Genomic DNA, 25,049 nt, shown 5'->3' on the forward strand with positions numbered 1-25,049 from the left:
CTCCAGTATCTGCCCCTTCTTTTAGCCAGCCACCACGCCCCCATGCTTCCTTTTCTCAGTTTTCCAGTTCTTAGCTTGCCTTTGTTACAAAAACGTCATGTCTGTGTGAGCTATTACAATCCCATCTAAACACACAACAGTCCCTTCCTTCATGGAATCTGAACTGCAAATATTCTGTTGCTGCTTATTTCCTGAACACCTGGAATATTTTGTGACATCACAACAGCCTAGCCATTGTAAGCATGTTGCAATAGGCCGGATTTGCTAAATTAATTAGAATTTCATGGTTAACTTTCTAACTTACTATTTTAACAATAAGCTTTAGCGGATCTATTTAGATCACGAATTTCTAAGTGCATCAAGAACTAGCAAACAAATTCTGTACTGGAAACAACGTAACAAGTACAATTTGAGTTTTATTAATATTTACAATACTGTTCATGTTCATGAGCAACTAATTCTAGTTTACACATAATATCAATGGTAAAAAAAGGTCATTCAGTATCAAATTTCAAATACTTCATTTAAAAAGTACACAAACGTTTGCCCCTTTATTCAGGTACAACTTTACTCATATATACATCACTTAAAATATGGATAATTTGGCAGAGACTGAAGTTCTGGGAGTGAAGAAGTTCTTGATTTTACCACGCATCTTTTTTTCTTTTCTTTTTTGCAAGCAAAGTTAAGAGGTTCTGAAGTGTTAATGTCTTAATCTGGACTATCTCTGAAGAAAAGGAAGACAGCTATCATTCTGGAACTTAACACTGCCCCTGAAAATATTCCCTCAGAGGAGCTTCTATATGGCCCAAGTTGTACACAAGTATAAAACTTTTAATGGCTAACAGCATGATAGACAGCTGGTTAGCATTTCTGATAAGGTTTCCTTAAATACGTAATTTACATCTGTGCCTTCAGAGCTATCATACACAACCGTAACCCTAACATGTTGCATGAGGTATGGCGCAAATACCATGATACTACTTGCTACCAGAGTACAATTTACAAATGTACACGCACATTATTACATAGCGATCCTCACACAAAAAGAGGACACACTGAAATGCACACTACTGGATGGAACACTATAAAATGTTAGTTTAAAGACATAAATAGCACATATGGGACATTAGTTGTTATTGGCATTTGCAGGTTCTGGAGATTGAAGAAATTCATAGGGGTCATGGACCATGTCTTGTTGTTCTCCGACACTCAGGTGAGAAGGGCTCCCTGTAGAAAAAAAAAGATCATTTAACAGGATAACTTACTTTAGAAATGCCAATTAAAAAAATTTACAGCAACGAATTCACCAAACCCAACGAACCACAGGTTGACAGGCCCTGCCCCATGCTGATACTCTTCTATTAAGAGGTGCAAGACTGAAGGTGAGTAGGAGCAGCCCCTTCTCTGTGGTGGCCCCAAGGCCCTGGAAGAAATTCCTTGAGGGCAATGCATCTGAGACCCTCTTTTTGAAATTCTGAAGCACCAAAGTAAAGCACATCTATGTGAATTAGTGTTTGGATTGTTTTGTGCCTGTGACTAGAATCATTTGTGGTTTTGTCTGTTAATTTTGTTTCATGGTTTTTGTTAATAACTGAATTGTTAGCTGTGTTGAGTATAGAATAATGCGGGCTGTGCATTTTAACGAAAAATAAATCAATACCAAAGGGAACTTGGTCATCTGCATTTTATTTATACAGGCTGAGTATCCCTTATCCAGAATTCTTTGGACCAGAAGTGATCCGTATCTTGGATCTTTCTGTATTTTCAAATGTTTTGGAATTTTTGCATTACACAGTGAGATAACTTGAGGATGGAACCCCAATTCATTTATGTTTTATATATGTTTAAACATACACATAGCCTGAATGTAATTTTAAACAAGATTTTAAATAATTTTGTGTACACTGAACCATCAGAAAGCAAAGGTATAACTATCTCACCAGACTTTGGAGAGTCTGGGTGGTGGGGATGAGTCAGGTGCGCGTTGCCCGGCCTCTCCGAAGTCAGGAGAGGCTGGGTAGGGCAGATCTTCCTGCATGCCGGCTCGAAAGGTCCGGTTTTCAGATCAGTCTGAATATCGGATGTCCAGATAAAGGATACTAAACCTGTATTTGTGTCTGACCCTTCCCTTGAAGGACTTCAGGACTGTTTTATTTTGCTTTTGCAACAATCCTGCGAGGCAGGTATGTAAACCACGTCTGTTGGTGATTATTTTGCTAGTGATGTTAATGCAGTCAACAACCTGCAATCTCACAGATGGATGAGTTTCAAATGGAACTAAGGAAGTTCAGGTGGTCACATATGGACCTGTGCAATGTGTAACTTTTAAATTTTACTAAAGTTTTTAACAGAGTCTGTTATGTATTATTGTGCTATTGTTTTACATGGACTGAATGTGAACTATTATTGTTGTTATGCAGGATGTGAGCCACCATGAGCCTGACCTCAGTCGGGGAGGGGTGGGATTCAAATCTAATTAATAACAACAACAATAATAGTAATAATAAAGCTCTACCTAGATGATGCTGATCTCGTTCAGAAGCGTTAGAGAGGGAACTGAGGTTGGAGGAAGGCCTGGATCCTACTCTGTCGGTCTGAGCCTCATGAAGATCCTGCAGCAGTTTAGTTGTTTCGTCGAAATGCAAATGATTATCATCATGATCGAGTTCCTTCTTTACTTTACCTGTGCGACAACAGACAATTGATTGTGAACTAGGATTTTTGGATGAATGATCAGAAAAGTTAACATTAAAGGAATTTGCTATTTTCCCCTTCTCAATCAACCTTCTTTTACATTAAAGCCCAATAATATACTACACTTGATCTTAGCCAAAAGGCCGAGAAGTGCTCCGATTTTTATATATATATAAAACGTTTTCAAACAGCTGCTGTTGTCTGATGATCTGAAAGATAAACATATTTGTGTTCCAGCAAGTCAGCAGCGGCAAACATTTCTTACAAATGAGGATCCAACACCCTCTAAAATATGTCTGAGGTATAATTTTTCTCCCAAAACATAGAAGCTATCTTGAAAGGAGGAAGAGATGGAGACCCATATATGCCCGTGAGACTCACCAGATTACAGTCTGTCGCTCATGTGGAGGAGCAGGGAATCAAACCCGGTTCTTCAGATTCGAGTCCGCTGCTCTTAACCACTATATCACGCTGCCACAGCCTACCTGGAAATAAGCATCTGACGTGGAAACCTGAAGGCTATGATTAAATACCAAGGAAGTAAACGGAGTGGGTGGCCGGCTTCTACTGGAGAAGAAGCCAGTTTCTTTCCCTCTCCATCTACTTATGCGGCAGTTGCCACAGCCAATTATTTAGATGCAATTGGAGTCATCCTAAATAGAGTCACATTTTTCTAAGCCCACCGCCTTCAATGGACATAGAAGTGTGTAACTCAGTTTAGGATTGCACCGTAGGGCAGGGTGGGATGAGTCAGTGCTTGGCTGTCATGGCCCTTTCTTACATACCCACGGTAATGGGGTTAGGAAGCAATTTTCCTCCTGGCCAGATCGGCAGGGGTCACTGGGGGAGTGAGGGGGGGGAGGTAGTTGTGAATTTCCTGTGTTGTGCAGAGGGTTGGGCTACATGACCCTTGAGGTCACTTCCAGCTCTATGTTTCATTGTTTCAGTCTGGACATTTGCTCTCCTGGTCTGCACTATCTGCAGTTCCATTGTGAAGCCAGTGGCTACCAAATGCACAAACTCTCTTAAAGAAATAAGACATTCCCTTTAATCTGTCACTGATGTGTAAAAGACTGCCACCTGGCTCTTAATGAGATGTACTGTGAAGTACGTAAATTTAATGGAACACTTTCCAAGTCAGTATGCCAAAGTGTTTCACTGTAAATTAGGTCAGATCCCAGTATCTGGGGTTCATATTCCAAATCTGTTTCAAAAAATGCCATCCAAAATCAAAACAACAACCAAACACACAAATTCATTACTATATTAACCTTCACGTATGTTGTGAATCTAAGCATCACCATTTTCATTGCATATTTTAATTATTGCTTCTTGCATTAATCAACAAAGACAGGTTATGCAAAAAGCATAACACTGGAAGGAGGCAGGCAGCCTCAGTGCATCACTTTCAAAAAGAACACAAACCCCATTTCAAAATATTTCACTTGTGTAACACAGCAGAAATAAGGACAGATGGAAAATGCATGTTAGCATTTAACAAGTACTCTAGATGAGAGTCATTATTCTGTACTTTCTAGCAATTATTAGATTCTGTTCAGTTAAAATAAACCAACACAAATTCAGTCTCATAAAAGTCTAAAAATAAAAAAAATTGAGAGGCGAAAGGTATCTCAGTGTCTCTTAGGCTGACAGCTGCATTAATCTGTTAGTCCACACCAGTTCTGTAATTTCTCTTAACTAGTACCAGAAGAATGTTGTATTATCAGGCTTGCAGCTGTACCAGGTTTAGCTGGGCCTATAAGAAACCAAGTCCTGCAACAGGCTATATACACACTACTGAAGAGTACCTTCCCAACTCAACCACTCCATGACAACAACCTACCCAGTGAGCTTAACATGGATATATCAAGTGATACATCGTATGGCTTCATAGACAGAAAATCCAAAACGGAACTAGTACTGTCTCCAATGGATTCTCCAATCTGAGGAAAAAAAGAAAGGATTTGAGTTATCAAAATAACAGCTACGAAACCTTTGTAATGGTGGAATTGTTGCTGTATGGCTGCTGTTTCAGAATGACCCTTTGTCCTAAAAGTATGATCTCAAGCAAGGCAATCTGCAAACCACATGGCTTTGGCAGCCAAATAACACGTATTTATTAGGAGGGCCAATCCAGAAGGGCCTCCCGGTGTTAACACAACGCTGTGTTCTCTATTTGAATGCATCCTCAGTTGTTAAGGGGAAATGTTTCAAGTGGTACACATCCAGTTGTGCCTTCACACATATCCTGGAAACATACCGAAAAGAACTGGGTGCCGTCCCACTCACGCTTAACAGATTTCTTTACTGAATGTTAATGGATTTCTTTTCTCTGCTCTTTCTCTAGGTGCTCATGCCAGTTTTCACTAAGGTATCACTAAATCTGATCCTGGTGGTCTATGATTCTATCACACTTTAGTATCAAGGCCACCCTAAGAAATAGGCCAGGCTTCGAGATGGTGATTGTCCAAGGACACTAAGAATGCTCCAGGGACAGAAAGATTCGAATCTGGACTAGTCTGTTGCCAAGGTGCCGATCTAATCCCCATCATCACAGCAGCTTTCTCGCTGATGAGAGATTTTCCCAGATGCCAATCAAAAGGCCATGGCAGAAAAGGAAGCTCCTGAGTTCTGTTTCTAACAGCATTTGTTGCTCAGCTACATCCTCTTCAAGCAAAGGAGAAGTCTTACCGCACTTTGCTTGGGTGTATCTGGGCAAGTATTACGCAATTTGTGTTCTTCCTTTATGAACACCGGCGGAATCTAAAACACCAAAATATATTCAGGTCATTAGACATTCACAATCAGTTTTTCTTCATTCCTGAAGACTCTTTGTGGTTCAAAGTCACAAAAATGTACAATTCTACTGGTGAAGGCCATTTTTAATGTTATTTATAGCCCACCTTTCTCACTTGGACTCAAGATGGACTCACACAGAGCGAGTCAACACAATCAATAGGATGGGATATTCAGTAAACAATGAAATAAGATTTGGGTTGCAGAACCAACTAGAAGTCTAAAAACAGAACTGATGCAAAGCATAGGTATTATCATAACACATTAAATGATACAAAATTACATAATAGGATCCAGCTTACAGCAAACAGTACACAGCAGAACAGACCACAGCCCCAATAATTTATCCAAGTAAGTTTATGAGCCATTTTGTACAGTGCTACTCTACTGCCTGCGTAGAAAACCCCTCTTGAATAATTCAGTTTTGCATAGTTTGCGGAAAGCCAGGAGAGCGGGAGCCTTCCTGACCTCCTGGGGCAGGCCGTTCCATAAGGCTGGGGGCACAACAGAGAAGGCATGCATATGGGCAGTTGTTGATTTTGCCCCTTTACTGGTTGGCACCTGCAGAAGGCCCCCGCTCAGATGAGCGAACCTCTCGTGCCGGAGCATGTGAGATCTTTCGCCATTGATGATAATTTTCCTCCATATGTTTAGAAAAGAAAGACCACAGAAATTATAAAAACAAAACACTTCCCCCTCAAAATAACCCCAAAACAAATCAACAGACACAAATCCAATCCTTATTTGATGTATAAGTCCAAGAATGGGTATGAGTCGGTGTTTGTGTTTTACAACTTACTTTGACTTCATCTGGTGGCTTCACTGGAATATTTCTCCTCTGAAAAATTAAATTAAAAACAATTCAGCTAAAGAACAAACTTTTTGCCATTTTCCTTCTTTTTGCCATTTTCCTTCGACAAAAATTTTCATTCAACTAGAGGCTTATTTTATGCACACACAGTATTTCTACTGAACTATTTTAAACAACTATTTTTAAAAATCTGTTAAAAAAACCTATAGAAACTTGGGACAGAAAAAGGAACAAAACTATTTTTGAATTTGAATTAATATAGACAATTTTTTTTAAAAAGTGAAGTGATGGTTTTTGAAAGGAAGCACAGGGTGACCTTATATAAAATGCTGGATCCAGGACTCCTTTCCTGCTCGCAGAAGGTAGAAAAGCAGTTTTTAGCAATTTCACCCTGCTGCTGAACCCCATTCAGGGGTCGACTGAGAAGCAAAAACAGTCCAGGAAAGGCCCTGCCCCTCAGCCCTCACCACAAATGGAGGAGGACAGCCTCAACGAGCCGGCTGCCCCAGCCACATGCAGCTGGCTTACTCACGGCAGCGGTAACTCAACCCGCCCCACACACAGACGGGACAGCCAGCTCATTACAGACTAGGATGGCACAGGCAGACAGAGGCCACTGGCCCACTGAGATTTTCCCTGGTGGCCTTAATGGCCCAGCTGCCCCTGCCCCCGTGTTGTCCCTCACATGTCCCCTGGAGGGGGGACTGATCCCCTGGGGACACTATTTCAGGGGGCACTGCAGGCTGCAGCCGGTAGGGAAAGGTAAGAGAGAAGCCCTTCACCTGCTGCAGCTGTCCTCATGCTACGGAGGATCTGCGCTGTTGAACACAGAGAAGCAGCTATTAACACTGAGATACCAAACACTGAGATTCTCAGCCCTTTGAAGTCAGTGGGCTTAGAAAGGAATAACTTACTTTAGGACTGTGCTGTAAATTCCCTGAATAAAATAAAACACTCTCCCCAACCGCCCCACATATATTTACATATACAAGTTTTAACCTGACATGGTAGGACAGTACAGGTTGAGTATCCCCCATCCAGACAGCCTGGGACCAGAAGTGGCCCGTATTTTGGATCTGTCTGGATTTTGGATCTGAAGTTCCACAGAAGCGGGGAGAGAAGCTAAACTGAAGTCTGGGCATGCTGCAAGCAAGCCTAGACTTCAGTTCCGCATCCCCGCCACACCCAGAATTTGACCGCAGCAGGGAGACAAGCTACACTGAAGTTTAGGCACACTTGCAGCAGGGAGTTCGACTGCAGCATGGAAGCTGAAGTGAGATCCTCGCCACCCAGCTTCTACGGACTATGGAGAGGCCCGGCGGTGGGGATCTGCCCACATGTCGGCTCCAAAGTCGACTGACTTTGGGTCAGTCTGGATTTTGGACAGCTGGATAGAGGATACTCAACCTGTATTATTATCCCACGCTTGGCTATGCAGGGATAAGGCTGAGAAAGTAGTTTGCCGGGGTCACCCAGTGAGTCAGACTATTTGAAGCTAAGACTCCCATCTCCTAACTCATCATCTTTGAATACAGCCTTTGGCTGGGGAGGGAGGGGTAGAAGTGTAATTAATAAGCAAACAAATAAATACTGTGCTAGGTACCATAAATACTATGCTAGGTGTTTGCAGAACTAAAGCATGCATTGACCCAGGCGGCCACCAAGTCCTCAGGGAGAAAGGTAGGCTCAAAGCCAAAAAGGAAGAAGAGTTGGTTTTTATACCCCAATTTTCTCTACCTTTAAGGAGTCTTAAACCGGCTTACAACCTCCTTCCCTTCCTCACCCCACAGCAGATACGTTTGTGAGGCAGGTGAGGCTGAGAGAGTTCAGATAGAACTGTGACTAGCACAAGGTCACCCAGCAGGCTTCATGTGGAAGAGAGGGGAATCGAACCTGGTTCTCCAGATTAGAGTCCACTGATCTTAACCACTACTCCACACTGGAAGAGAGGAACTGGAATGGGTGCATCAGACCAGAGCTCTCAGCAGGGAGGATGGAAGCTGCCTGGTGAGGGTAAAGAACTCATTGGCTGATGTGGTTTTGTTTACTTACCATTAGAGCAGTGAGACTCGGTGGCTGAGGAGCCACTTGTGGCTCATCTAAGCTCTGTTCCCCAGTGTGCCCTCTTTAATGACTTTGCCTGTGCTAGGACTGAGCTTCGACACTAACTACAGGTTTTAGGGCTAACCCAAAAGCAGAAGCGACCTCTGTTAACTGGTTTTATCTCTTAACGTTCCAGTGCAGAGATGGATGTAACGCCAACTGACATATTAACATAGCTAAGTGGAACCAAGAGGTGACATTCTGCATGGAAAACCACAGATAGCTACAGATGCAAAGTTTCATCCACCTATGACCTTATACTCCATTTTCTGAAAAAGTGGCCTTAACTTGTGAGCTGCCATTTTAGAAGCAGCATTTTCTTCTCTCTCTCCTTCTCTGCTGGTGACCACAGGGAGAAGAGGGCAGACACAGGGATGGGAGGCCCTATTGCTGTCCTTGCATCCCTTGGGAGAAAAAGTCAGCTCATTTAGAAAAAAGAGGCCTGGCCTGCCTTACTTCCACCGCAAGGCATCGCATTAGGGTTGCCCGTGGGTCTGGAGAAAAATACTGGCTTAATGGGATGTTATTTACCAGGTGATGCTATTTACCTATGCCATGAAAAGCTTCAGCTGCCCACATTAAAGCGACAGGATGCTTTCCTCCAGGTCTGTTAGCAACCCTACACCACAGTGGCTCATTACAGACAGGCCAGAAGGATGCAATTCAACGGATTTTCCTTAGGAGTAAATCCCAATGAAATCACGCTCCATGTGAATAGCCTGATCCTGAAAGCACATTATTTTTCTTCATGTGTAGATTTAGGCAAATATTATCAACGAAAACTCATGAAACCAATTAACTAACATTTCTTTAATGGGATGTAAACCATAGTAAAGAAGGGATATCAACAGGAGCGTCTTTTCTTGGCCTTGCGCTACAAATTGTACAAAGCTCCTTTCTTTGGTTCCCATGCACAGTTTTTTTTGTCCATTTGCCTTTATTGATTATTGGTAATTTTAGTCTGTATTGTCGGTTGCTTTTATTGATAGATATTTTGGACTAGCAGTTTTGAGCAAAGGTGGCAAAGTCGGATAAAAATAATGTTAATAAATAAAAAATCCGGGGCCGCTGTCCTCCCACAGCCTCAGACCACCCTAGATCTGATAAAGCTCATTTGTTAAAGCACAAATGTATGAAAGAGTTCAAATATGCAAACTTCACCGTCTCAAAAAACCCTTTGAAGTTCCCATGGTAGTCTCCAACCAGTTCTATTGTCCACTACTCAATGAGCTGGATAAAAAGCTGTTTTTACAAATAATAACTTGAGGGGACCAACTCCAAGGGCATATGCTTGCGCCTTTGCATTATTATTACTATTATTATTGATTGATTAGATTGTAACGTGGCCCTACCTGCTTTAGCTGATAAATGGTTTTTGAATGATCTCCTCCAGTAATCTGATCAAGCAGGTCGTCCACTATTTTTTTGCTGTAGCTTCCAGAATCTTTCACAAATTCTTGCAAGCTAGATAGGAAATCAAACAAATGCACATTTAACAGAACAGAATATTTGGTACACTGGTAGTGGAAAGTTCCATCAAGTCGCAGCTGACTTATGACAACCCCTCATGAGGTTTTCAAGCCAACACACATCCAGAGGTGGTTTGCCATTGTCTGACTCCACGTAGCAATGCTGGACTTCCTTGGGTACTAACCTAGGGTTGACCCTGTTTATCTTTTGGGACGTGACGAGATCAGGCTAGCCTGGGCCATCCTAGGGATGCATAATGTCCCCAAACCCTGTTAGAAAACTTAAAAAAAAACCTTTCCCCCTCAGATGGAATTTGAAGCTGCAACACTTTGGATTATCGTTAACACTGGCACGACTTTATTCCAATGACCAATTTCCCTCCTTCATAACCCTTTCAACATTTATGCTGATGTGACAGGCCCCAACATTAAGTAGGCATCAGTGGTTTCAATGCTGCATTATGACATGCTTACCTTAAGGCACACTGGATTCCGGTTTCATCTCCATACGCTGAATACAGCAGTTCCATTTCATCTGCTTTCAGGTCATGAAATATAGAATGGTTTTGCATCGAAAGCGCTGCATTGTTGCTGGAAAGAAAGGTAACTGAAAACAAAAGACAAAATGGGTTTGGAATCTCTTTCTGTACAAAACAGGGTTGAATGAGCCAACATAGTTCAGACAGAACAGTCTTAACCACTTCATCTAACCACTTAATTCTCGATGGACATTCAGTTGTGAACATCCAAATGAGGGTCACATTCATGATTCTACTGTGTTCTGCTGGCTCTACAACTGAATGGAAATTATAATAAGACCAGTGTTTAAGCTTGGGAATATAAAAAAACATATGCCCCAGAGGAAGGCATGCTTCTAAATGCCCCTACAACCAAAAGTACACACTTGCCTTTGTGCCTTCTTTCATCTTTAAATCCTAGCGCCGTGAAACTAGGCAATAATTTATTTGACAGAGAGCTCAGATCCACTGGATGGGTTTCCTCCTCTGTATCAAATTGAAAAGATGTTAATAGATATTAACCCTTCCAAAAATCACATCTTAGTGTACATTTAGAATATGTCTGGGAATTGGATTAGTATAAGAATCATGATTCATTTACAAGTTTTTACTTTACAAGCTGACAAGAAAAATTCTTAACTGATTCTTAAGGAACGAGGGGACAGGCAGGGAGGAGGAGCACAAACACAATTCTTACACTCCTGCTGCCTTTGCCTCAAACTGGACAATCATATCAATCTAATGTAAATAGAGGAGATATTGATGGTAATTCAGGCCGGAGGTGGAAGGGGCCAGGCCTCAAGGCAACAGCACAATTCTTCTCTAGCATTAGAGAGGTTTTGAAAACAGAACTTAATCATAAAAGCACATCTACAGTTATTTTAAAAACAACATATTGGAAATGTCAGAACAGTTACCTTCTACCTCTGGATCTGATGGATTGACTACACTGAAGACCAAAGAACCATCCCCGTTCTTTTTCAAGTAGCCAATCTGCACTTGAACACACACAAGAGCAAAAAATATACATTATTTTTTATGTCTGCCGATAAGTGAACAAACATCCAGATTTAAAAACATCTGGCCCTAACATTTTTGATCCTCACGGCGAAGGTTACGGAAGACCAGCACTGCTACAGAAGCCCTCTGCCCCCTCTGCACTGTGGCTGACCAATGCCCGGCTGCCTCTTGGACAGCATCTTCCTGAGCAAAAGGGAACAATCTTTCCCTTCACCCTTCTGCAACCATTTCTTTGCAGGCCTGGCGACATCCTTAGCTTAAATCAGATATTGTTCTTAGCTAAGTATCATGTTAGTGATGGTGGTGGTGTTGGACTTGTGGAATCTTGCTGTCTTATGATGTGTTGATGGCCACTACCTTAGTTGGCTGTACAGGGGGATAAAAAAAATTCTTTTATTTATTCATCAGGGCCACCAAGGCGGCTATCTAAAAAAAACCCTTATTAAAACCAAACAAAAACACCTCATTCAAACAACAAGAGTTGGTTTTTATATGCCGACTTTCTCTACCACTTAAGGAAGAATCAATCCGGCTTACAATCACCTTCCCTTCCCCACAACAGACACCCTGTGAGGCAGGTGGGGCTGAGAGTCCTGTGACTGGCCCAAGGTCACCCAACTAGCTTCATGTGTAGGAGTGGGGAAACAAATCCAGTTCACCGGATTAGCCTCCGCCACTCATATGGAGTAGTGGGGAATCAAACCCGGTTCTCCAGATCAGAGTCCATCACTCCAAACCACTGTTCTTAACCACTACACCAATTTAAAGCACACATACAAAATAATAAAAACACACATATAAAATTAAAAATTATAAACAGGGCAGGAAGGAGGGACCACTGAGAATACCAGATGAAACATACAAACTTTACCCGCTGGAGGGGGACGGCAACAGAAGGGGATAAGCGAATCTCCCTGGAGCAGGTTCCAGAGTTTTGGTGCCATGACCAAGAAGGCCCTCTCCTGGTTGCCTAATCTCAGAAAGTGTGAGCTCTAGTCCCGTGATAATCCCATAAACAGACTTCAGCAGACAGGCAGTCCAAAGAAAGCTGATCTACAGGTATCAGAAGCCAGGAGCAAAAGGATACTAGTAAAAAGCATAGTTCAATACATGGCATAAATAGATGGGCAAACGGGAGATAAGTCTGGGTACCATGGCAACCCCCCTCCCTAGAGTTGTCAGGAGCTCTGGAAGTTCCCACTGGAGAAAGTCAAAACAATCTGGGAGCCGGCCTTGGTTGGCACCTGGTGTAACCACTGCATACCATTCTCAGGCCTATGCCTAACAGAAAGCAGGGGCACCCAAAACAAGGTGTCCAGAAAGGAAATTTCCAGCCTGATCTAGTTTTGCCTTCACAGAAGTGTAATGTCACCCTCCTGTTTTTTCCAGCTTTATCCAGGCGGAGTTCCAGGCCTGCTTGATCAGTCATTAAATGCAGCTAAGAAACTAAGTTGGGAGGGGGCACTTCACTAATTCCCTGGAATATTTCATGAAGACATCCCTGCGATTGGTTGAGGGGGGTCAGCAGGTTACGGTCAGCGTTTTCCATAATAGTGACAACTGAGAAGTTTAGTCAGTATCTGTTTCCCCCCCTTTCTGCTGCCAGAAAGACATTCACATTAAGCTCTGGAAATCATGTGCTTATCAACTATGCTGTGCTTAGGGCTCAAGTGAGCATTTAGAGAGTTGGTTTTGTTATTTTATATGCAACCTGCCTTCATTTGAACTGCAATCTTATATTTTAAATATCTGTCTTAATTCTTTCCAATAAAGCTCTATTTTGCTGGAGTCCAAACCCACTTGAGCTTTGTTATGGTATTGCCCCATGGTTGACTTGCCATGATACAAGGCCTTGGAAAATGGTCATAGTGATTTGTTTGCCATGATGGCTACATGGGTTCCCTGTACCCAGAAGCAGTCTACCTCTGGATTCAAGCAGCAGTAGGGGAAACGCTAGATGTGCTAGGTGTCCTGGGCCTTCCAGGGCACCTGGTCAGCCATGGCAGGAAGCAGGACGACAACCTGGATGGATCTAGGGCTGCCATCCTCCAGGTAGTCAAGGAATCAAAATAATGCACTTGTACAGCTAACAATAAAAGCACAGACTCAAACTGGAATGCAATTAGGTCTATTCAAAAGAACAACCTCAATGATAAGAATAAATACGTGCTCAAGGAGCAAAAGACAAAAACCAATCAATATTCACAGTTACAATATCCCAAAGGTAAATGTAAGTATACAATTTCTCTAAAAGGTAAATAGAGGTATAATAAGCAAAAAGTCCAAACATCCAACTGGTAAGTATGCAAAGGCAACGGAGTAGTTATAAACCGCAATGGGCTTCCGGTAAAGTCCCCATTTCATATTCTTTTTTCAAGCTTCAAATGTATCCGTGTGCCAATAACCCTTATGGGAAAAGAAGCTTATAAGCTTGCAATTAAATATGGACAGCTTTGGTAAAGCGTGCCGACCGTGTCTGCCTGACGTTATGATGTACTGCTGGAGTAGTTTAGCTATGAATGGTCTGACACAAATCGGCTCCAGCGCATGCAAGTGTGACTCCTCGGCATCAGGGAGAAAGGAATATACAGACTGGGACGATGCACGGTGGACTCGATGCACACAGACTATTCCAAAGTGACCCACGACACAGTGGCAGCAGGCAGGTAGGTGCACAGACGGTGGGATGCAGTAGAGCTCGCTGTCCCCCCTCCCCACTCCACTGTACACCAGCATTTCTCAAAATGGAGCTCACAAGTCCTTTGTAAGGACAGATGGTAAGCCCATTGCAGCTCTGTTAAGCTGACATGAAAATGGAACGTTCACTTTGGTGCTTAAAGAAAACCTGCTTAAAATGGTTCATCAGCTTCACTCGACATCAAAAAAATTAGCTATGATGTATAGGAGTTGAACTGGTCATTTCTGGTTTTGAAATTTTTCCAGTGGCCAATTTTATCCATTTGTGGTTGGCTGTATTGTTGTAGTTTTCAATATATTTAGGGTTAAAAGTATAGATATTGACATACTGCAGCACTGACTTAAATTCTAAGTTAAGATTTAAGGCTTTAAGTTTGGGCCTGCACAGGAGAGTAACATCTGAGAGAGAGGATTGTTTACAGAAAAGGAAGCCTGAAAGGTATTTGAAAATCCACAGAGAAAAGTCAGCTAAAATCAGCTAACGTCTGGGAACAGAGCCAGACAGGACTGTTGATAGTTCAGAGTAGAGGGGAAAAAATTCAAAAGCAGTATACTTTATACTTCTTCATCCCCACTGAGAGAATGGGAAGGGAATTCTCTGCCTTTGTGGTTTCTTAGCAATTTCCCCTTGCTTTTAAGTTAATATAAGTGCAAATTGGTTCTTGTAGGTTATCCGTGTGACCGTGGTCTTGATATTTTCTTTCCTGACGTTTCGCCAGCAGCTGTGGCAGGCATCTTCAGAGGAGTAACACTGAAGGACAGTGTCTCTCAGTGTCAAGTGTGTAGGAAGAGTAATATATAGTCAGAAAGGGGTTGGGTTTGAGCTGAATCACTGTCCTGCAAAAAGTATCCAAATATTCAGTTTACCATGGAAAAGGAAATTGAGGGTACACTCCCATTTCTTGATACCCTTGTCATCCGTAAAACAAACTTTCAGTTAGGTCACAAGGTCTACCGGAAAGCAACTCACACAGATCTCTACTTACACAAAAACTCCAACCCCCCCCCCCCACCAGAAAAGAGGAATAATCAAAACATTAATGGACAGTGCAAGACAGATCTGTGAACCACAGTTTCTCAAGGAAGAAATTAATCATCTAAATCACGCACTGCTAGCAAACGGCTATTCCAGAAATGAAATCAGAAGGGCCATTAAACCAAACAAAAATCAGAAAACTCAGGAAAAACAGTCTCCCATAGGAAAGGTATTCTTGCCATTTATTAAAGGAGTCACTGATAGGATGGAGAAACTTTTGAAAAAACATAACCTACAAACAGTGTTTAAACCCACCAAGAAAATACAACAGATGCTATGATCAGCAAAAGACAAAAGAGACCCCCTCACCTCTGCAGGGGTATATCGTATACCTTGCAGTTGTGGGGACAAGTTTACATCGGGACCACAAAACGCAGCATACAAACAAGGATAAAAGAACATGAAAGATACTGCAGACTTGGCCAACCTGAGAAATCAGCAGTGGCTGAACATGAACTGACACAAACAGGACACAGGGCCTTATTCCAAGACACTGAAAGACTGGACAATTCTACCAACTATTTTGTCAGATTGCACAGAGAAGCCATTGAAATTCATAAACATCAGCACAACTTTAACAGAAAAGAAGAGAGTTTAAGAATGAATAAGGCTTGGCTTCCTGTCCTGAAAACCTCCAGACTAACAAAGACTACAGTCCACAATAGCCATGCGGATTAGCTTTGGATTTCACACATTAAACAGATCACTTCAGGATACAATGGTTCCATATTAACATACCACACCCTCATTAGCACATTATCTTGATACTTACAGGACAATGATTAGCACATTACCTTTGATACTTTTTGCAGGACAATGGTTCAGCTCAAACCCAACCCCTTTCTGACTATATATTACTCTTCCTACACACTTGACACTGAGAGACACTGTCCTTCAGTGTTACTCCTCTGAAGATGCTTGCCACAGTTGCTGGCGAAATGTCAGGAAAGAAAATACCAAGACCACAGTCACACAGCCCGGATAACCTATAAGAACCAATGAACTCTGACCGTGAAAGCCTTCGACAATAAGTGCAAATATCTGCAATTTTAGTAATGACTTGTTTGACTTTGTGGTTAATGAACTTTGAAGAAGACAGTGTTAAGGCTGAGAACTTGTTTTGAGAATGCATATTAGTATCTATGTTTATACGTTATTTCCTATGTCATCTATTCATCTGTCATTAGATCAAGATTAAGGATAATGCTTGTTAAGAGAAATTTTGACTTATTCATACATTTCATGTCTTTTGATGTCTGAGAATATTTCAATATTCTCATAACAATATTTCACTGGTTCTCATAACAATTAGACTCTGGAAGGGTATATATAGGGACTTAAAATTGTAAGAGGTTGGAAATTCTTTGTCTGACATGATGCCTGTATGCTGCAGGTGTGTACAAGAATTTTTCCGGCATGGCACATTAATAGGTATGTAATCTCTGTATATTTTACTGTATTCAGATCTGTTATTTGTTAGATTGTCTTTGTTAGATTTTTTTCATTTAATCTAATTAAAGTGGGCGGGGCCAGGTGGAGCTTCAGCCAATCAGAAGCCTTGCTTGGCAACCGGAGATTTGATTGGTTGTGCAGATTTTTAAACACACTGCTTTGGCAGTAGCTGCCCCAACTGCACAAAGCTCTTCACTGTCAAGGGGCTGGAAATGGCCCCTGGGCAGTATGTCTGACACCTCTGTTTTAAATGGTTAGCCACCTTGGCGGCTCTTGTAAGGGCAGAGAGGTGGGATACAACTTTTGCAGAATGAATGAATGAATGAATGACATCTCCACAAAACAACAGTGGGGATTGAGCGGCAAGACCTTGCTGTTCGGCAGACATTGGTTGATCCTGTCCCGGGCTTCATCCGCCGCATGTTCTACCAAAGCCAGGACATGCTCTTCCGCAGTGCTGTCTGTCAAGCTGCAGGCATTTCCCTCAGGTTCAAATATACAACTGTAACAAAGAACAAGTTGCCCAAGTAAATATGGAAGTAGAGCTCTTTTTTCAGCCAAATAATAGCAACACAAGAGATCTGATTGAGGAATGGTTTCCATCTACATATGTGAGATGGCCTGGGCTCTTTTGGCATCAGGTTAAAAGTTTCCTTTAGGCCCAAGCATTTGTTAAATAGTGATGTTGGTTTAGATAATGAATGGTAGCCGAGTCAGTCTGTCTGTAGCAGTAGAAAAGAGCAAGAGTCCAGTTGCACCTTAAAGACTAACAAAGTTTCTGGCAGGGTCTGAGCTGTGAGTCACAGCTCACTTCTTCAGATACAGCCAGAATGTGAGTCCATTGGTCCTTAAAGACAGAAGAGTGAATTCAGACACTCAATGGCAATAGCATGTAAATGTCAAATGCATATCACATCTAATCCAATCACGCCTGCTAATGTCATTTACCTGCTATTGACATTTACATGCTATTGCCATTGGGTGTCCTAATTCACTCTTGTCTACTTAAGGACTGATGGACACACATTCTAGCTGTATCTGAAGAAGTGAGCTATGACGAAAGCTAAGACCCTGCCAGAAATTTTGTTAGTCTTTAGGGTGCTACTGGACTCTTGCTCTTTTCTGATGTTGGTTTAATCAGTTAGTATTTTTTGAATAATTTTATAGCTGTAAATAATATTATGTCACAGAATGTGAAACATGTTGTCATGAAATGCAAAAACTTCAACACCATGACACTGCCTGACCATGTCTAAAAACTTCACTTGCCAATACAACCGTGTAGGGCTACAAATGTAAACGCATGAACATATGTGGCTGCCTTATACTGAATCAGGTCCATCCAAGTCAGTATTGCCTACTCAAACGGGCAGCTGCTCTCCAGGTTTCAGGTGGAGGTATTTCACATCACCTATTGCCTGGTCCTTTTAACTGGAGATGCTGGGGATTGAACCTGGGACCTTCTGCACACCAAGCAGATGCTCTACTGTTGAGCCACGGCCCCTCTCCGTCCAACTGTATCCTAGCCCCATCCACTTGTATCATAACTTGGACATGGCAGGACACCTTGTATCCATTTCTTTTCTATAACTCCTCTTTCTCCTTAAAGAACTCCCAAATTATTTTGCTTCTTCTGAATGCTTAAATAGGTCACCTATCAGGCAACTGTCCTTCGAAGCTTTGAGAATCCCATTAAAGGGTAACTTTTACTGTATTTTTACAAAAAAAGAATAAAAATACTGACAATGGAATATTGACAATTGAAATATTGACAATTTGAAATATTGACAATTTGATTGACAATGGAAAAAATCAAATCTGTAAAACATGACCATAAAAAGGCCCAATATAAACAATTTCCCTCCTCAAAAACATTTCAGATCATGCAAGAGACAATTCCACACTAACGTGGCCAGTTCTGCTTAAAATAACAGATGAACCCCGCAACAGCAAAGCCACTAATCCTCAAATAGTTATCACAGTTTGAATGCTGTCCTAAGCCGAGTTGACAACCAACCAACCAACCACCTGAACAGTTACCTGAAAGACAATACAAAGTATACACACACATACAAACCTGCAACTTACACATCTTGGAAAACATGAAACTACAATGGGGGGAAATATCTCCAAGATGCAGTTCTCCTCTGAGTCAGAGTTGGAAGAACCCTAAGTTACTACAGTAGAACAGGATTTCTCAAACTGTTTTGATACAGCTATGCAAATTGTTATTTTTTAAACTGTTCATTTTAAAAAATGAAATAAAAGTACTGGCTTATGTATTAACTATCCGTTCATTAACACAGAGAGAGAGAGAGAGAGAAAGAGAGAGAGAGAGAGAGAGAGAGAGAGAGAGAGAAAGAGAGAAAGAGAGAAAGAGAGAAAGAGAGAAAGAGAGAAAGAAAGAAAGAGAGAAAGAGAGAAAGAGAGAAAGAGAGAAAGAGAGAAAGAGAGAAAGAGAGAAAGAGAGAAAGAGAGAAAGAGAGAAAGAGAGAAAGAGAGAAAGAGAGAGAGAAAGAAAGAAAGAGAGAGAGAAAGAAAGAAAGCATTATCCATAAAAGCAAAGTCATTCTTAACAGAAATACTAAACAGACCACCATCTATTTTAAAAGTGCTAAAAAAAAGTAGCTGGATAAAAATAAAACATTCCCTATTACGTTGCTGGCTTTGAAACAGTATTCTGTGGGCAACCTGATGTTTCTCAGAGATTTCTGATTAAGGTAGTTTCAGAGGGCAGCCGTGTTGGTCTGCAGCAGAACAGCCAGATTCAACTCCAGCAGCATCTTAGAGACCAGCAAGATTTTTTTTTTGTGGGGGGGGGGGGAGATAAGCTTTCAAGAGTCAAAGCTGACTGAGAGAGGTTTGCCTCTTGAAAGCTTATACCCTCAAAATCTTGTTGGTCTCTAAGGTGCTCCTGGAGATGAATCTGGCTGTTTTCGTTAGGGGTTTGCCAATTAGAAGACCAATTGGGCCACCAGCACCAATCTTCCCCTGCAAGCTTTTAATAGAATCTGTTACGTATTATTGTGCTATTGTTTTAAATGAACCGAATGGGAACTATTATTGTTGTTATGCAGGATGTGAGCCACCCTGAGCCCGACCTTGGTTGGGGAGGGGTGGGATACAAATCTAAATAACAACAGCAACAACAATAATATGCAGCCACAAGAGAGCACTGGATATGCTCCATGTGGAGGTTGCAGTGCACATAGGCAGACAATGAAGACGTACAGGTCAGTGCTTCATGTGAACCGACTGTGTACCTTCAAACAGACCCCACAACCTTTGCCAGCACACTAGAGTCCTGCAGCAGAGACACGGGGGCTCCTTGACCCACAAGGATATGCTGGAAAAGGCGCCCTCGAAGGCAGGTAGTCTGCAAACCTCTTTCTCAATAAAAACCCCTCCAGACTTTTTCAAATTTTTTTTACCTAATCACTTCTTTAGTTGGCTTTTTGGATTTCTTGGTAGTCTCTACATGCACGGGAACAACTTCGGGCACAGGCTCCTCGACAGTTGTGTCTTCGTCGCCCAAGAGAGCTGCCTGCTGAGAAAAATCCATGTCCTGCATAAACGACATGCTGCGCTTCAAAGCTAACAGCCGTTCCTAGAATTAGAAAGGACAGAGCAGCAGGGACTTTACACCTTTCCCTCATAGCCAAGATGCTATGACGATGGGATGGGATGGGCATGGCCATGGCGTTGCACCTAACAGCTACTTCTTCGATGGGGATGCAATATGGAGTCAGTCATGGCAGCGCGAGACTTGAACATCGGCAGCCTAGGAAGGAAAAAAATGCAGAGAGCCACCTACCTGCGGGTGCGAATGGCAGCAACCTTGGCACAAGACAGGCTACCAGCAGTAGCTCATACGACAGATTGACTTTCGTAAACACACGTTTATATTTTTATATAGTTTTAAAAATAGGTCCTTGTATGTCTCCCTTTCTCCTATTTAGCACTTTTCTTTATATGTTAGGCAATGGTGGGAGAAAGAGAGAGCTCATGCACTGCTCAGAAGGATGGGTGGCTAGTGGGATTCTTGTATTTCATAAATCATAAAACACCTGAACTGGTAATACTGGGAGGGGGCGTGGCTCAGTGGCAGAGCATCTGATTGGCATGCAGAAGGCTCCAGGTTCAATCCCTGGCATCTCCAGTTAAAAGGACCAGGCAGTAGGTAATGTGAAAGACCGCAGCCTGAGACCCTGGAAAGCCGCCGCTAGTCTGAGCAGACAATATGGATCTAAATGGACCAAGGGTCTGACTCAGTATAAGGCAGATTCGTGTGTTCATTTATTTACTTTAGCATCTGCCTTTCTCACTGACACTCAAGGCAGATTACGCAGTGTAAGTCAATGCAATAGGGGGAAAACTAGACCCATTCATTGACTTATTTTACAAAAAGGTAATTTTAAAAAAGAAGTGCTAGCATTCCAAAGTGACTTCTGAATTTACCTATTTATATTTAGAAAAATTACTCAGTCACAAAACTCCTTCCAACAAGTTTAAAAATAATATGTCAAATTTTTATTTCTTGATGGGAAGTACGTTTTCCCAGACTGAAGCCATACTTTCAAGCAGGGTTATTCACTCCAAAAGAGGAATGATTTATAATGGAAATCCCAGCAAACTATTGAATACAACCACAGCAGTGCATATGCTGCCATCCTGTGGGTGCCCAGAAATCAGCTTCCTGAGTGTGCTGCCGGCTTTCGTTTAATAAATGCGTGGGTGATTGTAAAAATATGCTTGCACGGAGGTCCACACCTGGTGAGCCCCCAAAGTTAAAGGGGAGGCTGACTGAGGTTTGCAGTAGTGGGGTAGGGGATTCAGTGCTCCATAGTCCTTTGTCCCTTCTTATAACCAGCAGAGGCAGAATACGAGTATGCTATGCAATATTAATTTATGTAAAATAACAAAACTTCTGCAAGGGTACTTAATACATGCATGCAGTAGAGTTCTGTTTTTCTTGGCACAGAACTGGGACTCTTTATTTGGTTGTTGTGCGGAGGACACGCAACCCTGAATACAGCTGCCGTAATGGGCACTATTATAATAACTAAAGACAGATGGATGAAATAATGCTTCACTCACTACAGTAGTTTAACATGTATGACTTGGTCTTGTGGCTTGCGTGCTCTTTTATAGCTGTCTTACTTTGCTCATCATCTTGAAGCCTGTGTGGAGGATCTTCTTGGCCAGCTTGTAGTACACAGTGTCTGGTCTGTTGTACGTCATTGCGTTGTCACACATCAGTTTAAAGTCTGCCTGGAAAACACAATGCAGCATTGCTGCGTTTGCAGGTGCTATTTGCAGATGCTCAGCCACCAGCACATCACCAAATTTTGAAAGAACGTTAGAATGGGAAGGAAGGCGGATGAACAAACACCAGTTAAGTCCGAGATGACCCGTGAAGGGTTTTGTCTCTGGCCTTTAAGGAATAAAATAAAACCTGCAAAGGCTGCTTAGTTCACATCTTCTTTGCCCATCGTTTTTAGGCCTAGTTCTTACAGAAGAGTCAATTAAGTGGTTTACCGTTGCCTGCCTCCGCATCACGACCCTGGTATTCCTTGGAGGTCTCCCATCCAAGGACTGACCAGGGCCAACCCTGCTTAGCTTCCAAGAGCTGAGATCAGCCAGCCTGGTCCATCCAGGGCAGGGCCTGAACAAAGCTGCAGGTTGGAAAATATCCGACCCACACACACAAAACCCCCTAGCATAACCCATGCTTAATTTCTATGTGCAGGAAATTCTTTTGTATGGAAGAGCAGTCACATAAGTCTCCGTTTGTGGTTTTAAGTGGCATAATGCCCAGAGTCGGGGACAGATACCGTCAAACTGATAAACTGCCTGATATTTTGGGCATTGGATCAGCCTTCAGTTTTTCAATCTTTATTGTTACAGTCAAAGACCAGCATAAATTCGGCACATAGCTGTGAGGCATTTGCAAGCTATTTTGCGGAAAAAGTCTTATCGCTCCGGTATGACCTTCCTGCCAATTTTTATACAGTAAGTGAACTAGAGGTCCCTTGCCCGTCTTCTAGTCCAATTTTGTACTACTACAGCCGGCTTTCAGATGCCGATGTGGACAGGACCGTGTTGGCTGTAAGGCCTACCACCTGCCTCCTAGACCCGTGCCCATCCTGGCTGGTTAAGGCCAGTCTGAATGTGGTACGGGCACCTTTGGGAGAGATCATCAATAGGTCCCTGTCTTCAGGGACATTCCCAGGGGATCTAAAGGAGGCAGTGGTAAGACCGCTCCAAAAGAAACCATCTCTAGACCCGGAAGATCTTACCAACTACCGCCCGGTATCGAACCTTCCATACCTGGGAAAGGTAGTTGAGAGAGCGGTCGCCGAGCAGCTACAGCGGTTCCTGGATGATACATCGGCTCTAGATCCCTTCCAGTCAGGCTTCTGACATGGCCATGGGATGGAGACGGCTCTGGCCGCCCTGACAGATGATCTCCGGAGACAGCTGGATCGAGGCAGGTCAGGGCTACTGATTTTGTTAGATCTATCAGCAGCCTTTGACATGGTCGATCATGATCTTTTAGACCACCGCCTCGCCAACATGGGGATTCAGGGTACAGCCGGTCAATGGCTGCGCTCCTTTCTCCAACGTCGGGGACAGAGGGTGGCGCTGGGGGAGGTGGTGTTGCAGCGGCACCCTTTGGTGTGTGGGGTGCCACAAGGAGCGATCATCTCCCCTATGTTGTTTAACATCTACATGCGTCCCCTTGCCCAGCTAGTTTGGAGTTTCGGGCTGGGGTGTCATCAATATGCTGATGACACCCAGCTTTACCTGCTGATGGATTGCCATCTGGACTCTGCCCCGGACACACTGACCAGGTGTTTGGACGCTGTGACTGGTTGGTTGAGAAAAGGCCGGCTGAAGCTGAATCCAGCGAAGACGGAGGTCCTGTGGCTAGGCCAGGGTGGCTTGGGGTTGGGGTGCCGGCTCCCAGCTCTTGACGGTGTGCAACTGACATCTGCACCTGCAGTCAAGAGTCTGGGTGTGATTCTGGATGCCTCCTTGTCTATGGAGACCCAGGTCACAGCCATGGTCAAGGCAGCTTTCTTCCATCTACGCCGGGCCCGGCAGCTGGTGCCCTATCTCTCCCGCCCTGACCTAGCCTCGGTGATCCATGAAACAGTCACCTCTAGACTACTGCAACTTGCTGTACGTAGGGCTGCCCTCGAGACTGATCTGGCGACTCCAGCTGGTACAGAATGCAGCGGCGAGACTCCTTATAGGGGTCTCGCCTCGAGAACATATAAAGCCAGTGCTCTGCCAACTGCACTGGCTCCAGCTGGAGTATCGGATCAGGTTCAAGGTGCTGGTTTTGACCTTTAAAGCCTTACATGGCCTGGGACCCTCGTATCTTCAGGACTGCCCCTCCTGGTATACCCTCCGAAGATCTTTACGATCATCTGATAACAACTTACTGGTGGTCCCTGGCCCTAAGAGTGTGCGGCTGCCCTCCACAAGAGCCAGGTGGAATGCTCTGTCTGGTGACATCAGGGCCCTGCGAGACCTTAAAGAGTTCGGCAGGGCCTGCAAGACAGAGCTATTCCGCCAGGCCTATGGCTAGCTGCAAATATCATCTGCTGGCCTCCCTATTGCCCCTCCTTCCTGTTATATTGTTGATGTCAACGGAGGGGTAAGTGATGTTTTTATATGATGTTACCCGCTCTGAGCCAGCTTCGGCCGGGAAGGGCAGGTTATAAATCACACACACATACACAAAAATTACAATCAGTAGTTATAAAAAGAGAAACAAGAAAAAAGGAAACTGTATAAAGTCAGAAACTAAAAACCCAGACTAAATGTATAAGTTAATGATAGCAATATAGCTATCATAAGTAAATTATGTGCACCTCAGCTACAATATGTTAGTACTGCGTATATAATCCACCTCGTTACTTGTGTGTTTCGCTTCTTAATAGCTGGAAAGCAGAATTTTGCCATTGCATGGGATACGGCAGCCTCCTTATCCTCAAGCAATAATTTAACCAAGGCTAACTCCGTACCCCTCCCCCCAAAATTCAGATGCTTAAAACGAGACAGCAGAGGGGAAATAGTATTTGTTCTGATTTCATCATAAAATTCACACTGCAGCACTATATGTGTGGTTGATTCGACTGCATGGGCCAAACAGGCAACAGCATTGCCCCATAGGCAGATGTTGAAACCTTACATCTAAAGCAGAAGGTAAGGCGTTAAAGTGGGCTCTAGAAGAAGCCCATCTATATGTGGCGTAATATTCAAGAAATAGGGGCAGCAGCATTTCTTGACCATGGTTTTAGTGGCAGCTTTATGAAGCTATAAAGCTTTGGGAGTAAGGGCAGTTTGACTTATTGGTCTTGGATCAGGCTGGCAATACCTGATCTCACTGCTCTTTCCTGAACATGACCCCAATTATAACCCTGCCTCATATCAGAATT

General features: G+C 43.0%; 1 protein-coding gene across 1 annotated transcript in view; it reads right to left on the minus strand.

Annotated features, from left to right (window-relative positions):
• Positions 1 to 1,129: 1,129 nt before the first annotated feature.
• Positions 1,130 to 25,049, minus strand: part of BRD9 (bromodomain containing 9) — a 35,364-nt gene continuing 11,444 nt past the window's right edge. Inside the window, exons 6-17 of the mRNA XM_056857727.1 lie at positions 21,760 to 21,870; positions 20,031 to 20,206; positions 16,969 to 17,101; positions 11,312 to 11,387; positions 10,785 to 10,880; positions 10,351 to 10,483; positions 9,760 to 9,871; positions 6,293 to 6,331; positions 5,389 to 5,460; positions 4,541 to 4,640; positions 2,519 to 2,686; positions 1,130 to 1,230 (exon numbers count right to left, since the gene is read on the minus strand). Of these exons, the coding sequence (XP_056713705.1) occupies positions 1,130 to 1,230; positions 2,519 to 2,686; positions 4,541 to 4,640; positions 5,389 to 5,460; positions 6,293 to 6,331; positions 9,760 to 9,871; positions 10,351 to 10,483; positions 10,785 to 10,880; positions 11,312 to 11,387; positions 16,969 to 17,101; positions 20,031 to 20,206; positions 21,760 to 21,870 (1,317 nt within the window). The remainder of the gene's footprint in view (positions 1,231 to 2,518; positions 2,687 to 4,540; positions 4,641 to 5,388; positions 5,461 to 6,292; positions 6,332 to 9,759; positions 9,872 to 10,350; positions 10,484 to 10,784; positions 10,881 to 11,311; positions 11,388 to 16,968; positions 17,102 to 20,030; positions 20,207 to 21,759; positions 21,871 to 25,049) is intronic.

This window comes from Euleptes europaea, chromosome 11 (genome assembly GCF_029931775.1).
Source record: "Euleptes europaea isolate rEulEur1 chromosome 11, rEulEur1.hap1, whole genome shotgun sequence".
In the NCBI taxonomy this organism is placed as follows: domain Eukaryota; kingdom Metazoa; phylum Chordata; class Lepidosauria; order Squamata; family Sphaerodactylidae; genus Euleptes; species Euleptes europaea.